Here is a 14000-nt window from a genome sequence, read left to right as displayed (position 1 = left end):
GACTTTAGTCTTAGAAATATTAAGCATGAAATGCTTATGTATTATTACCTCTCTATTAAAGTATGTCTAATTTTGTTGTCTTTAGATTAAGTGAAGTTATTTTACATCAGGACACTTCTTTGTTTGAACATCAGGCATACTGTTAAAGACTCAGGTTAGTCAGTCTGGGAAGAAAGGATCCTCTTGTCTGGCTTCACTGATAAAAATTAGCCGGAATGTGGGCAGAGCTGAACAGGGTGGAGTTTTTGCACCATTTCTTGGAGCAGCCAGTTTTGTAGAGCTATATTTAGATCTTAGAGCTCTGGAAAAGGTTTACTAAAATGATGTATTAGTGCAGTTTCACAGTTTAGGTTTCTTTGCAGTAGTTGACTTCAGTACTACAGACTGTGATCTTCAAATTCAGAATCTAAAGGAAACGTTCAGAGATTGTGGGAAGTGCTATTCCCTGACACTTCTAATCAGGAGAACTGTGTAGTTGGTGACATGATTTGGGTGAGGGGTGGCAAGAAGGGTGCCTTTATGTGCATTCAGTCAGTCTCTCTGAAATGCATATTTCTGTGACACAGAATGTCTCGGGTCTTCTGCTTATTTGGGGTCAAAGGGTGAGCATATAGCATATACAAGACAACGGACTTTATACAAATTGAGAATCCCATAAGCTAAAAGTCAGAGTTCTTAAATGTCACAGAATTCAGAACTTTTGGAGCATTGATTTGTTGCTCCCAGTGGGAATTTGCTTGCTGGGTCTGTTTTGGTAGGTTGTAGTCAAAATGCCTAATGTTGTATCTTCAGCAGTGTGCTTAAGGAACTTACGTAACATAAATGGATTTCGTGTTTAGACTTGTGTCCCATCTCTAAGGTAGCTCATGCTCTAAATTGCAGGTATTTCAGTTTCTGAAGAAATAAAAAAATCAGGAACATATTTGGTTCCAAGCATTTTGGATAAGGCTTGTGTGTTACATGTTTATACTTCAGTAAAATAGTTTGTGACTCATTCTATGTCTTTTACAATTTCTTGTTTCTATTTTTGTTATCTGTGTGGAAACCTTACTGAATTTGAAGATGAATCCTTTAGTGGCAAAGATTTAATAGTGTAAAATAGTGTTTTACACTTGATCTTTATTGCCCAGAGTTTCCAAACAGAAGTGATGATTTATAAGAGAAGAAATAACGGCTTACTGGATCCTAAGATGGTCTTTAGTTTCTAGGATTTACTTTGTAGAAATGGAAAATGTCAGTTATTCCTTTTCAATATGATTTCTTTTAAAATGTAAGTTGCACATCTTATATTTCAGAGATATAACTACAATGAAAGGAACCATTGTTGCGCAGGTGGATTCCAGCGAGTCCTTTCAGGAATTCTGCAGTACATCTTGTCTGTCTCTCTATGAAGACAAGCAGAATCCTACTAAAGGAGCTCTAAATAAATCAAGATGTACAATTTGTGGTAAACTAACAGAGGTTTGTATTTTTTGTACTTTATCACTTAGTTCTACCTAATAAGAATCATCTATTCTCAATGTGCATTTAAAGCAGAATACATGAGAAGTATTTTATAACTGTCTTATAGTGAAAACCCTTCCCCTCCTAGGGAAAATGGTGAGGACACTCGGCCATGCTGGCCTGCTTTTTACTTGCAGCTAAAATGATACAGCATGTGATTGGTTTTTGTCTAATACATTTATCTGTACAAGTAGGCTCACTATGTAAAGGAAGTTTTGCTGAGAAGTTGAACAAGTGAATGGAATACTTTTTGATAACTTCAAGTATATTAAATTATTAAACTTGTGCACATACTCATTTGCATTATTTATAATATTGCATTGTTAAAGTAAAATTAAAACAATGCATTATTTATATTAGAATATCAGTCCTTTTGGATTTCTCTGTTTATAAAATTTAATATCAGCAATATTCAAAACATTTGTTTTCCTATCATTTTTGATATATTTAGAGAAGTTCTTAGTTATGTCATTGTTAGATGTTTTTAGTGCCCGCCATGGTTTCTGTGTGTATAAAAACTGTTCGAAAGAATTATGAGATGTACTTTTTCGTTTTTACCAAACAGACTTTTTTGGGGCACCTTTGTTTTCTTTTTTCTTTTTTTTTTTTTTTTTTTAAAGATTTGGTATCATTGGAAAGCCGGATATACACAGAGGAGGAGAGACAGAGAGGAAGATCTTCTGTCCGATGATTCACTCCCCAAGTGAGCCACAACGGGCTGGTGCGCGCCAATCCGATGCCGGGAACCAGGAACCTCTTTCAGGTCTCCCACGCGGGTGCAGTGTCCCAAAGCATTGGGCCGTCCTCGACTGCTTTCCCAGGCCACAAGCAGGGAGCTGGATGGGAAGTGGAGCTGCCGGGATTAGATCCGGCGCCCATATGGGATCCCGGGGCGTTCAAGGAGAGGACTGTAGCCGCTAGGCCACACCGCCGGGCCCCACCTTTGTTTTCTTTTTGCGCACAATTGGTTATATAGCTGCCTTTGTCAGGTAAATTGAAAAAAATTTTTTTATTTCTTTCAGATTCGACATGAAGTTAGCTTTAAAAATATGACTCATAAGCTGTGCAGTGACCACTGCTTTAATAGGTACAGAATGGCCAACGGGCTCATCATGAACTGCTGTGAGCAGTGTGGGGAGTACTTGCCCAGTAAAGGTGCTGGGAATAACGTCCTGGTGATCGATGGTCAGCAGAAAAGATTTTGCTGTCAGAGCTGTGTCAGTGAATACAAACAGGTAATTCATGTTCTGATCAAATTTTGGCATTCTTTAAATATATTGAGAACTTCAAAAATTGTTTCACTTTGAGAACTGCTTAATTCTATTTGATTTCATAGGTATAACCTACTTAAAGACTACATATAGATTATTGGAAGTTAGCTTTTTGAGGTTTTAGTGGTTATGAATTTTTGAAACTTAAAACCTCAGCTTGGCAGTGATTATCTGGTTTGAATTTTAAGGTTTTGTGTGTGTATGTGCGTGTGTGTGTGTGTGTGTATTTAAACATGTGGGTTGAAAGCCAGTGTATATAGAAAGTAACATCCAAGAAATGTGACTCCTATTTTATTTTCTGCTGTTAGTATTGTGTTTATAGATATTGCTGTTCTGTTTTGAAAAATTTGAGGCAATACGTTCTCCCCCCTTTCTTACTTAAAAGGCATCCAATTATGTAAGGGTTATATCACCAATACTCTTGTTTGTTTAATGTCGGGGAAGTTTTCTTGATGTTGGAGTTGATGCTGTGAGAAATGGATTCTTAGATGGTTTAATTGTTATGAACACTGTAGAGCATAGAATATTCACACAGACCTAGGTGATACAAACCATTTGATGTATTCTCTCTGTGCAATCGAGAGCTGTAGTTAGCATGAAATATGAGAGGCAGCTGTTGCCATATCATGGCATAATGTTTTATGGTAATTAAGAAAATATTTGAAAAGCAGAATGGCAGAGGGCAGTTAGGAGGGCTATGGGGAGAGATCTACCCACTGGTTCACCCCTCAGTTGACCAGGCGTGGCTGTTGCAGTCTCCTGTGTGGGTGGCTGAAGTACTTGGGTCGGCTTCTGCATTTCTAGACAATATTACAGAAAGATTCACTGGGGGTGGAGCATCCAGAGCTTGAACTAGCACTGTGATATCGGATGCTGGCATCACTAGCAGTGGCTTCATTTGCCATGGTGCTGCAAGAGTGATCTCATTTGTCGCCACCCCCTGCCTTTAAACTAAGGGCTGTGTTCAATTAACACGGTATAGTGTCATGGATACATAAAGTATAGTAACATGGTCAGTTATTTTCAAGTATATGACTGACAGTGCAGTAAATTTATGTCGCCACTGGCTCATAAACATTTAATATATTATACATTATTATATCTGTAGGTGGTAGGGATTTTCCATTCCATTCTTAATTTGTACGGTACCATCATCTTGTGCCTTGCTTTTCATTGTGTGTGATGCTGGGAAAGTGTTAATCCCTGTTTTATAGGTTTATATTATATATATGTATAAAGTCTGGTCTTATAAAAGTTAATTTACTTGTAAGACGGAGAGACAGCAGACATAGTGAGAGTCAGAGTTGGGTTATACATAAATCTCCCATCCTCTGACTCACTGTACTAATGCACACCACAGCTGAGGCTGGACCGTGTGGAAGATGGGAATCCGTAACTTAATCTGGGTGTCCTCTGGGTAGCAGGGACCCAGATCCTGCTGCCTGTCAGGGTGTGTGTGAGCAGCAAGCTGGCACTCTGAGATACAGGATGTGGCCATTTCAAGCAGTGCTTTAAACTGCTACACCAAAAATCTACGCCGATTTTACTTTTTAAGGACCTCATTCAAGAGGCTGAGCATTTATTCTCATTACGTATAGATATCGGACATGAGAATTCTGTGGTAAACCTGCTGGTTGCTGCACTTGGAACTCGGCTGTTAATGGGTCTTGGAAAGCTGTGGAGGATGGGTCAGGTGCTTGGGCTCCTGTACCTGCTCGGGGGACGTGGAGGGAAGTGTGTGGCGTGGGAGCCCAGCTCTTGCTGGTGCAGCCTTTTGGGCAGTGAACTAGTGGATGGAAGATCCGTCTGATCTCTCTTTAACTCTGCCTTTCAAATAAATGAATAAAACTTGAAAATCAGTAACTTAAGAGCCTGTCCGTTTTTTCTAAAGTTTTATCTATTTGTACTGGGAAGACAGAGAAGGGGAGATGGAGACACTTGTGCTGGGTTTTGCTAGCTGGTGTTTGCATTTCCCATATAACCTTTAGGTAAAGTTGTGTCTAGCTCTACACTCGTGCACATTTGTGTTGCTGAAATCTTTAGCATGGTTATGCTGTTTGATTGTCCTAGAGCACAACATATTTGATTTGATTTTTTGTCAGCATTCTTAAATTATTAATCATAAAAATTTTGCCCTTGTTACTTAAGTCAATTTTTTGTATTTTATGTATATGTATGTCATTTATTGATTTTGAATGTCTTCTACCTGTTTAACATCATTATTGATTCTTAGCTTCTTTAAGCCTTACTACTGTGATGGAGAAATTTTAAATAGTGACGACAGTAAATCTTGTTCCAGAGAGAATTCCTTTAGTGCTTTCCTCACTCAGTTAGATGCAGATTTTAGGACTGAGTTGTAAACTCATCCTTCCAAAAACATATGCCTTGGTTTCTGTTTTATTAAATACTTTATCAGTAGCGAATGCATTTTCAGTTTTTTGAAATTTTAGGTATTTGATGGGTAAAGAGAGGGGAGAGGGAGAGAGACGGAGATGGAAGGTGGGTGGGAGATGACGATCAGGCAGAGAGGGCTCCTGTAGTGGAGGCTGGGCTGGGCAGGCCTGGAGCTGGGCTCTCGGTCTTGGCCTTCCAGGTGAGTGCCAGGGACTCGGCACTTTGCTCTTCCTCCTGCTGCTCCAGACTGTATTAGCAGAGTCTGCATTTGGATCATGCCAGTGTATCAAGGAGCGTTTTAACTGCTAGCCAAATGTCTGAAGTCTTCTTGCGGTCTATTAATGGATGGTCAATTAGGGGATAATATGGATTTTCCCTCTTTATATTAATGAATTTTCCAATCCATTGATTGATTTTCACATTCCTAAAATAAACCACACCACATCTTTAAAAAAATTTTTATAATTGGCATATCTTAAAAGTCTTCATGTTTTTTAGTACTTTTCTATTGATATTTATAAGTGAGAATGGTCTGTAATTTCCTTTTTGCATAGATTATTTTTCAAAGAGTTATTTCTTTTCCTTGGAAAGGCAGATTTACGGAGAAAAGGAGAGACAGAAAGAACTTGCAGCTGCAGGTTCCCTTGCTAACTGGCAGTGAGCCGAATTGTCGCCAGGAGCTTCTGGCAGGTTTCCTATGACACACAAGTGCACATCCCACGGCCGTGCACTGTGCTCCTGCTTGTCCAGGCCACAGGCAGGGAGCTGGATGAGAAGTGGGGCCACCAGGGCTGAACTGCCACCCCTGTGGTACACGACCTCTGCATTGGGTACCTGCTCTGCTGCAGCACTAGCGCCCCTACCTCAACTTACTGGAAAAAAAAAGTTGTCTGGGAAAAGTACAGCATGTTTTCATAATGCCAGCAGCCCCAGGTGTCTCATGTTTCTACATCTCTTGATTTCATATTTCCTTTTCCTCTTCTTGATTTAACCTAATGGTTGTTCTGAGTAAAATCCATTGTTATTATTAACAGTAGGGGCCACTGCTAGTGATTGATCTGTAAAAAGCATTTAAGTGATTGAGATTTAATGAAGGTGAAACATCAGTGATCATTGTGGCTGCCTCTGCAGGTTAGCATGTTTCATTCTACTAAAGCTGTGATGTTGAAGAACACAGTGCTGGAAGTGAACGTATTTGGCAAAGGGCCAAAATGAGATGAAGAAACTCCTGAGAGGCTGGGTTGAAGATGAGAATTAGTATCACCCTCTTAGAAACCATGATGAGTTATTAACAAAGCAAGTTTGTGATGTTTAAATGAAAGAAGGGAGCCAGACTGTGATGCTCAAGATTCAGTGCCAGCTCCTGATGAGCTGAATGATTGGGTTATTGATATTGTGAAAGTGGGTGGTGAGTTCACCTGGTAATATGGACAGCTCCAGAAGTTGTGGGAATTCTAGATTGTGGAGAAAAATTTCTTACCATTGTAAGTCTTCAGTATGAGTAAAACATCGTCATGGATAGTGAAAACATCTAATGATAAGTTCTTAAAAATCTTTCAGAATGATTAAGAGATGGTATACTAGTTCTGTTGAGAACTTGTACATCTGTATTTGTCAGGGTCTCTAATTTCCGTTCTGAGGTCTTCATCCGTCTGTGGACTGATAATGCTGGTCTCACAGAGTGGGCATCCATGTTGTCTCCTCTGATGATTTTTGGTAAGAGTCTGAGAATTAATATTCTCTTTTTAAAAATAGATTTGTTTCTTTATTTGAAAGGCAGATTTATAGGGAGGAGAGACAGAGATGTTCCTTCTGCGAGTTCACTCCCCAGATGGTCTGCTTGGTCTCCTGCTGGTTGCAGGGGCGCGAGGATTTCAGCCACCCTCCACTGCTTTCCCAGTCAGTAAGCCGGGAGCTGGTTTGGAAGTGGGTAGCTGGGCCGTGAATTGGTGCCCATGTGGGCACCCAGAAGTTAGCTTGTTAAGCTACTGCACTGGCCCCGATTTTAATTCTTGTTGGCATTCGCTGAAATGCCCGATAGAAAAGCTTGGTCTTGGGCTTATTTTCTTATGATTTGCTGTTAGTCTGTTGATATTTTCTTGCTTCTTGTGTCAGTTTTGCTGCTTACCTAAGCTGTGGGTTTATAGTTTATAGTGGTTTCTGGCAATCAGTCAGTATGAAGTCAGTAGTAATGTCCATTGCTGTATACTGTTCTTATTTGTTTACCAAAAAGTTTGTTAATTTCTTGATCCTTTGAGTTCTTCTCTCATTTTTCTGCTCCATGTTTGTGTCTGTAATCTTACTTTCTTTTAGTCTTAGTGTTTTTTCTTTCCTCAAGGAGTTAGGTTACAGATTTGAGATCATCGTTTTTAACGTAAGCGTTTTAACAGTTAACATTTTCTTCCAATAACTGCTTATGTTACATCTTCCATTTTTTGAAATCGTTGGTTATATTTTTGGTTATTTCAGTTTCCCTTTCCTTTTTCATTGGCCTGCGTGATTTACAGTATAGAGCTTATACTCCTAAATTTATGGAATTCTCAGTTTTCCTTCTGTTGGTGATCTCCGGTTAGATTGCATTTATAATTGAAAAAGATTTCTGCGGTTTTAATTTTCATACATTTGTTGAGACTCTGTGGCCCAAAATGTTTCTCTGAGAGAATATACTATATATTCTTGAGATGAATCCTTACTCCCATGCGTTTGTTGGGAGTCTTATTATTGTCTCTACGTTCCTCTTGATTTATAATGTTGTTCAAGGTCTATCTGAAATTGTAGTGAAATTCTGTTGAGGATAGTATATCTGCTAAATAAAATAGTGTGTTGAAGAGTGTTCTTTATTTTTAAGATTTATTTTCTTTTTTAAAAAAAAAAATTATTTTTACTGGAAAGGCAGATACACAGAGTGGAGGAGAGACAGAGAGGAAGATCATCCATCCGATGGTTCACTCCCCAAGTGGCTGTAATGGCTGGAGCTGAGCCGATCCAAAGCCAGGAGCCTGGAACCTCTTCCAGGTCTCCCACTTGGGTGCAGGGTCCCAAAGCTTTGAGCTGTCCTCCACTGCTTTCCCAGGCCACAAGCAGGGAGCTGGGAAGTGGAGCTGTTGGAATTAGAACCAGCGTCCATATGGCATTCAGGTGCGTTCAAGGCGGGTCCTTTAACTGCTAGTCTGTTGCACTGCCGCCCGCCCCCCCTTTTTTTTTAAGATTGGAAAGGCAGATATACAAAGAAAAGGAGAGCCAGAAAGAAAGATCTGCCATTTTCTGGTTCACTCCCTAAGTGGCCTCAGTGACCAGAGTTGAGCCGATCCCAAGCCAGGAAACAAGAGGCTTCTCCCAGGTTTTTCATGTGGATGCAGGGTCCCAAGGTTTTGGGTTGTCTTCAACTGCTTTCTGACGCCGCAAGGAAAGAACTGAAAGGGGAGTGGAACAGCCGGAATACGACCTGGCGTCCATACAGGATCCCAGCACATCCAAGACGGGGATTTAGCAACTAGGGTATCCCGTTGAACCTGAAGACTAGATGTTCTTGTAGAGTTGTGCCTTTCCACTTTGATGTTGTTTATTTCTTCTGTCATTGTGATTCTACATGTTTGTGATTATTTGTCTTATAAATCAACCCTTTTCAATATATATTGCTTTGTTGTGTCTCCCTTTTTCAAAATTTGCTTTTAAAAATTATTATTGCTGTTTTCCATAGCACAATTTTGTAAATACAGGTATTTTCACTTCTTCCCTTTTTCCCTTAATCTTTCAGCAGCTTTTTTTTCATCATAATTGTAATTTGACTTTCACGAAAAAGTAAGGGTCTTTGAATTTTTAGAGTTTTTCTGTAAGAAAGAAGGTAGTAAATTCTTTGACGCTTTTTTTGTTTAGAACCAATCTTGAGACAAGTTATTTCCAGAAAATGAAGAGTCTAACTGTGATCTCCAGATCATTTTATTTTGAATGCTTTGAGATTTCATTGTAAGTATTAGTTTAATAGGTTGTAAAGAATTCTCTTTACACATAATCAATGAGAGTTTTTCTCTGCAAATCAAAACATGAGTTTAGTTTCTTACTGCGCTATTATTATTGCTGTTTCATCAATTACATAATTTTTTTCCTGTGGCAATTAACATTATTTTGGTGATTTCTTTTTTCCCCCAGCTATCAGCTCTTCTTTAAATGTATGTATAATGTTTTAAACTTTTTTTTTTTTTTTAGGTAGGTAGCCATCCAAGTTTCCTGAAGGAGGTTCGTGATCACATGCAGGAGTCCTTCCTAATGCAGCCCGAGGTAAGCAGCAGTGTGGATGTGGGTGAGGCCCCAGCGTGTCCAGCACTGCTGCTGTCTTAAATGTGTACCAGTGTGAATATGTATCTTAAGAGTTAGGTGTTGGGCCTGGCGCCGTGGTCTAGTGACTAAAGTCCTCGTCTTTAAAGCGCTGGGATTCCATATGGGCGCTGGTCCTAATCCCGGCAGCTCCACTTCCCATCCAGCTCCCTGCTTGTGGCCTGGGAAAGCAATCAAGGATAGCCCAAAACCTTGGGACCCTGCACCCAAGTGGGAGACCTAGAAGAGGATCTGGGCTCCTGGATTTGGATCAGTGCAGCACCGGCCGTTGCGGCTCATTTGGGGAGTGAATCATCAGACAGAAGATCTTCCTCTCTGTGTATCTGTCTTTCCAAAAATCTTAAAAAAAAAAAAAAAAAAAAAAGAGATGTTGTTTTGAAGTACATAAAAATACATGAGCTAAAATAGATCAGATGATGAATTTTTATCTCTTTAAAGACTGCTCTTTTTTTTTTAAGATCTATTTATTTTTGTTGGAAAGGTAGATTTATAAAGAGAAGGAGAGACAGAGAAAGGTGGTTTTGTCCACTGGTTCACGCCCCAAATGGCCTCAGCAGCTAAAGCTGAGTCAATCCTAAGCCAGGAAATGGGAGCTTCTTCTAGATCCCCTACATGGGTACAGATTCCCAAGGCTTTGAGCCATCCTATACTGCTTTTCCAGGATATAACCTGGGAGTGGGTGGGAAGTGATAGGACCCGAACTGGTGTCCACAAGGGATCCCAATGGTTGCAAGGTAAGGTTTGAGTCAGTGAATGATTACATAGGGCCTAATATTCTGTTTACACTGAATTTTGAATGTATTTTCTTGTGTTATGCCCATTTGCTTTTCTATACTGATGTTTTAAAAATTATTTTCAGATATAATTTTAAGGCATAATATCTTATACACATTTATTTAGTTATTGGATCTAAATAATAACTGTCTGTTGTGACTACCTAATGAAAAAAGGGTCCCTTAGAGTCCCTTTGAAGAAAAATTGAATCCTATGTTTATGTTACTCCATGTAAATGAATTGGTACATAAGTGTATTAATGTATACAACTAGAACTTTTAACTATAATACAGTAATTAAAATAAAAGTTACATTGATCGATTATTACATTAATAATAGAACTTCTTAGATTTTGTTCCCTAATGTCCCTTAAAGCCAACAAAAAATTGTTTCTTGCTTGAATCCAATTAATGATGATGAAAAAGCAGTAGAGGATGGCCCAAAGCCATGGGACCATGCACCCATATGGGAAACCTGGAAGAAACTCCTGGCTCCTGGCCTAGAATTGGCTCAGCTCTGGCTGTTGCAGCTGCTTGGGGAGTGAACCAGTAAACAGAGGACCTTTCCGTTTCTCCTTCTCTCTGTAAATCTACCTTTCCAAATTATTATTATTATTATTATTAACAATAATAATAATAATAATAATACAATAATAATAATATAATAAAGGCCTTGTTGTGTATCTCCTTGTAGGTAGAAGGGAGTCACACCCTTGGGCCATGTTCAGCTGTTTTTCCCAGGCCATTAGGTGCACCCGCTGGACATGAACTGGAGCCCCGTGTGGCTCTGAGTATGGCATGGCTTGTACCACAGGTGGCAGCTCCATTAGCTGTGCCACACGTTGGTCCCACTCCTGGTCTTTGGTGACCTCAGTTCCCCCAGTTCTCATTCCATGGTCATTGAAACTTTGTATTTTTTCATTTTTTGTGTCTTGTTCTCCCTCCCCCCAACCAGCCCACCTTTTGTGCTATATTTTGATGTTTTCAAAATCAGCTGTTAATAGCGTATTGTTTTTACTTTTAAATTTTTTTTGTTTTGTTTTTGATACTTTTTTACATATTTGATTAGGGTGCAAAAGGTCCAGGGCTAGAGGAAGGTGGGTGAGACTGTCATTTTTACATTCTCTTTTTGCATTACTCTGTCTGAGGGAAGGGGAAAGACGGGGAGAAGCCACTCCCGGCCCCCCAACCATCCTTGGGTGGGGCATGCCTTGAGGAATGGGATAGTGTATTTTTCATCTCAGATTATGTGATTTTCATCTCAAAAGTCTTATTTTTCTTTTGTTTTAGTTCGTTGTCTTCATGTTTTCTTCTCAATTTTAAATATGTATATAAAGAATGTTAAAATTTATTTTAATTAGTATATATATGTAATGATTTACTTATTTTACTTGAAAGCGAGAGAGAGGGGGAGAGATCTTCCATCTGCTGCTTCACTGCCCAAGGCCTGGTGCTTCGGGCTGTACATCTCCCAGTTGAGTGGAGACACCCAGACACTTGTCCTCTCTTGCTGCTTTCTCCAGGTGTATATTAGCAAGGAGCTGGTTTGGAAGTGGAGCAGCCAGGACACAAGCTGCAGCCCTCAGGGAATGCCAGCCTTCTAGGGGTAGCTTGACCCTCTGCCTCACAGTTTTGGCCCAGGTCTTTTGTATATCCCGTTAGATAACAACACATGTTATTTTCAACCTCCTGACTCTTTCTTGGAAAGGAGTTATTTTTGCCTGTTGTTTCTTGGTGGTTGTATGGTTCTTTGTTGTCTAGGTTGTTTCTTTTCACAAATGCTGAGCTCAGTTTTCAAAGAAATTGAAAGTATCTTTAGGTATTCAACCTTTTTTGGTATCACTACAGTGTTTGCAAGATTGTCCTTTCCAAATTCTGCTTGCTCTGGGCTTCTGTTACTTTGTAGAGTGGCTTTTGATTTTTGTTTGGCTGATTTTTTCTCAACTCTTGATTTGGGAATTACAGCTTTGTTATGAATGACCTTGTAAATGATGTTATGTTTCTTATTAATATTTCATATAAGGGAGCATGTGATTTCTGTTTGTGCTGTTACTATATTTTAACTTGGTTTACTTGCTTGAGGGTTACCGAGGATGTCTTTCATGTTTTGAGGGTAAAGGGAAGCCTCCTTTTTGCAGTGTTTGACAGGATATCTTTGGTGCTGTGCAAATGTCCTCTTCAGTAATGTTTGCACTCTCTGTATAGTATCCGTTTTTTTTTTTTTTTTTTTTTTTTTTTTAGTTGTAAAAGTGTGGTGCTGCTGGATTGATTGAATTAAGTGATCCAACAGCTCGGGTTGGCTCATTGCTGCATGCCTGATTCCAGCTTCTCACTCTTGCACATCATGGAGGCAGCAGGTGCTGATGGTGCAAGGAGGCGGGTCCCAGCCACCCAAGCAGGAGACCTGGGTTGAGTTTCTGGCTGTTGGCTGTCTTTGGCTTAGTCTCAGCTGGTATTGGCATTTGGGTAGTGACCAAGAAGATCTCCCATTTCCTCCCCATTTTCTCTCTTCTTACTGCTTTCGAATAGATAAAGCTAAATTTTAGAAAAAAGTTATGGACTCCACAGTAATAGAAAAAAGTAAAACCATGGGCCCGGCGGCGTGGCCTAGCAGCTAAAGTCCTTGCCTTGAACGCCCCGGGATCCCATATGGGCGCTGGTTCTAATGCCGGCAGCTCCACTTCCCATCCAGCTCCCTGCTTGTGGCCTGGGAAAGCAGTTGAGGACGGCCCAATGCATTGGGACCCTGCACCCACGTGGGAGACCCGAAAGAGGTTCCTGGTTCCCGGCATCGGATCAGCGCACCGGCCATTGTGGCTCACTTGGGGAGTGAATCATCGGACGGAAGATCTTCCTCTCTGTCTCTCCTCCTCTCCATATATCTGACTTTGTAATAAAATAAATAAATCTTTAAAAAAAAATAGAAAAAAAAAAGAAAAGTAAAACCATGATGGTGCATGCTTAGAGCAGGAAAAATTTAGTGAGTAAAGTATAATTTTTACTCGGTTATCTTTTCTTAATCTTATTGTAAAAAACAGTACTATATGATGTCCTTATTGAGCTTGTATCAGCATTTCCTTGTACTAGGCTCTTTTCTGAGCTTCAGACTTGTGGCAGTATGAAGAGAGCCATTTATGTACTTGGTATGGTACAAAATATCTGATTACAAAGAGAATAAATTATATAATCATATAGTCACTAAAGTTTTTAAAAAGCTTTCAAATATGTGTGCTGTTTTATTGTTTTAATTAATATAATGCAACACTTAATAACTACCATAGCTGAATATTTACTACAAGTGTAATATAAAAATTGAGACATTTTGATAATCACAGGGGCTACTAAGCTTATGTAGTTTCTTGATCCAGTGAGAATGAGAATGTTGCTTTTCAGTTAAATGCTGTTAAGTGTGAAGATACTTCCTTCCACTACAGTGTAATGGAGTCTCTTCAAGATCAAGTTGTATTTGGATATGGCTAGGAAGTGCATCATGCGCAGGCTCGATCAGAGGAACCATTTCCTAGATTAGCTATATCAAGCCTTTCTCTTGTGCGCCTCTTGTGTGGTCCACTGGTTGTTCAAAATACTAAATGAAATGTGTTTTCTTTGTGTAAAGGAAGAAACTACTGGGAAGTTTTAAAATAGTGATGGTTAATTTGGATACTCCTGTGGAGTTGTAAAATGAAACCTTAGGGTGCATCTTATAAGTCGGTGGATCAAAAGT

General features: G+C 39.6%; 1 protein-coding gene across 1 annotated transcript in view; it reads left to right on the top strand.

Moving 5' to 3' along the window:
- LOC131481599 (zinc finger MYM-type protein 2-like) overlaps positions 1-1434 on the top strand; it is a 36220-nt gene extending 34786 nt beyond the window's left edge. The window contains exon 6 of the mRNA XM_058670993.1: positions 1296-1434. Coding sequence (XP_058526976.1) covers positions 1296-1303 — 8 coding nt within the window. The 3' untranslated portion in view covers positions 1304-1434. The remainder of the gene's footprint in view (positions 1-1295) is intronic.
- Positions 1435-14000: the final 12566 nt, after the last annotated feature.

The sequence above is a fragment of the Ochotona princeps genome, chromosome 12 (genome assembly GCF_030435755.1).
Source record: "Ochotona princeps isolate mOchPri1 chromosome 12, mOchPri1.hap1, whole genome shotgun sequence".
Lineage (NCBI taxonomy): Eukaryota > Metazoa > Chordata > Mammalia > Lagomorpha > Ochotonidae > Ochotona > Ochotona princeps.
This window is presented reverse-complemented; position numbering and strand designations above follow the sequence as displayed.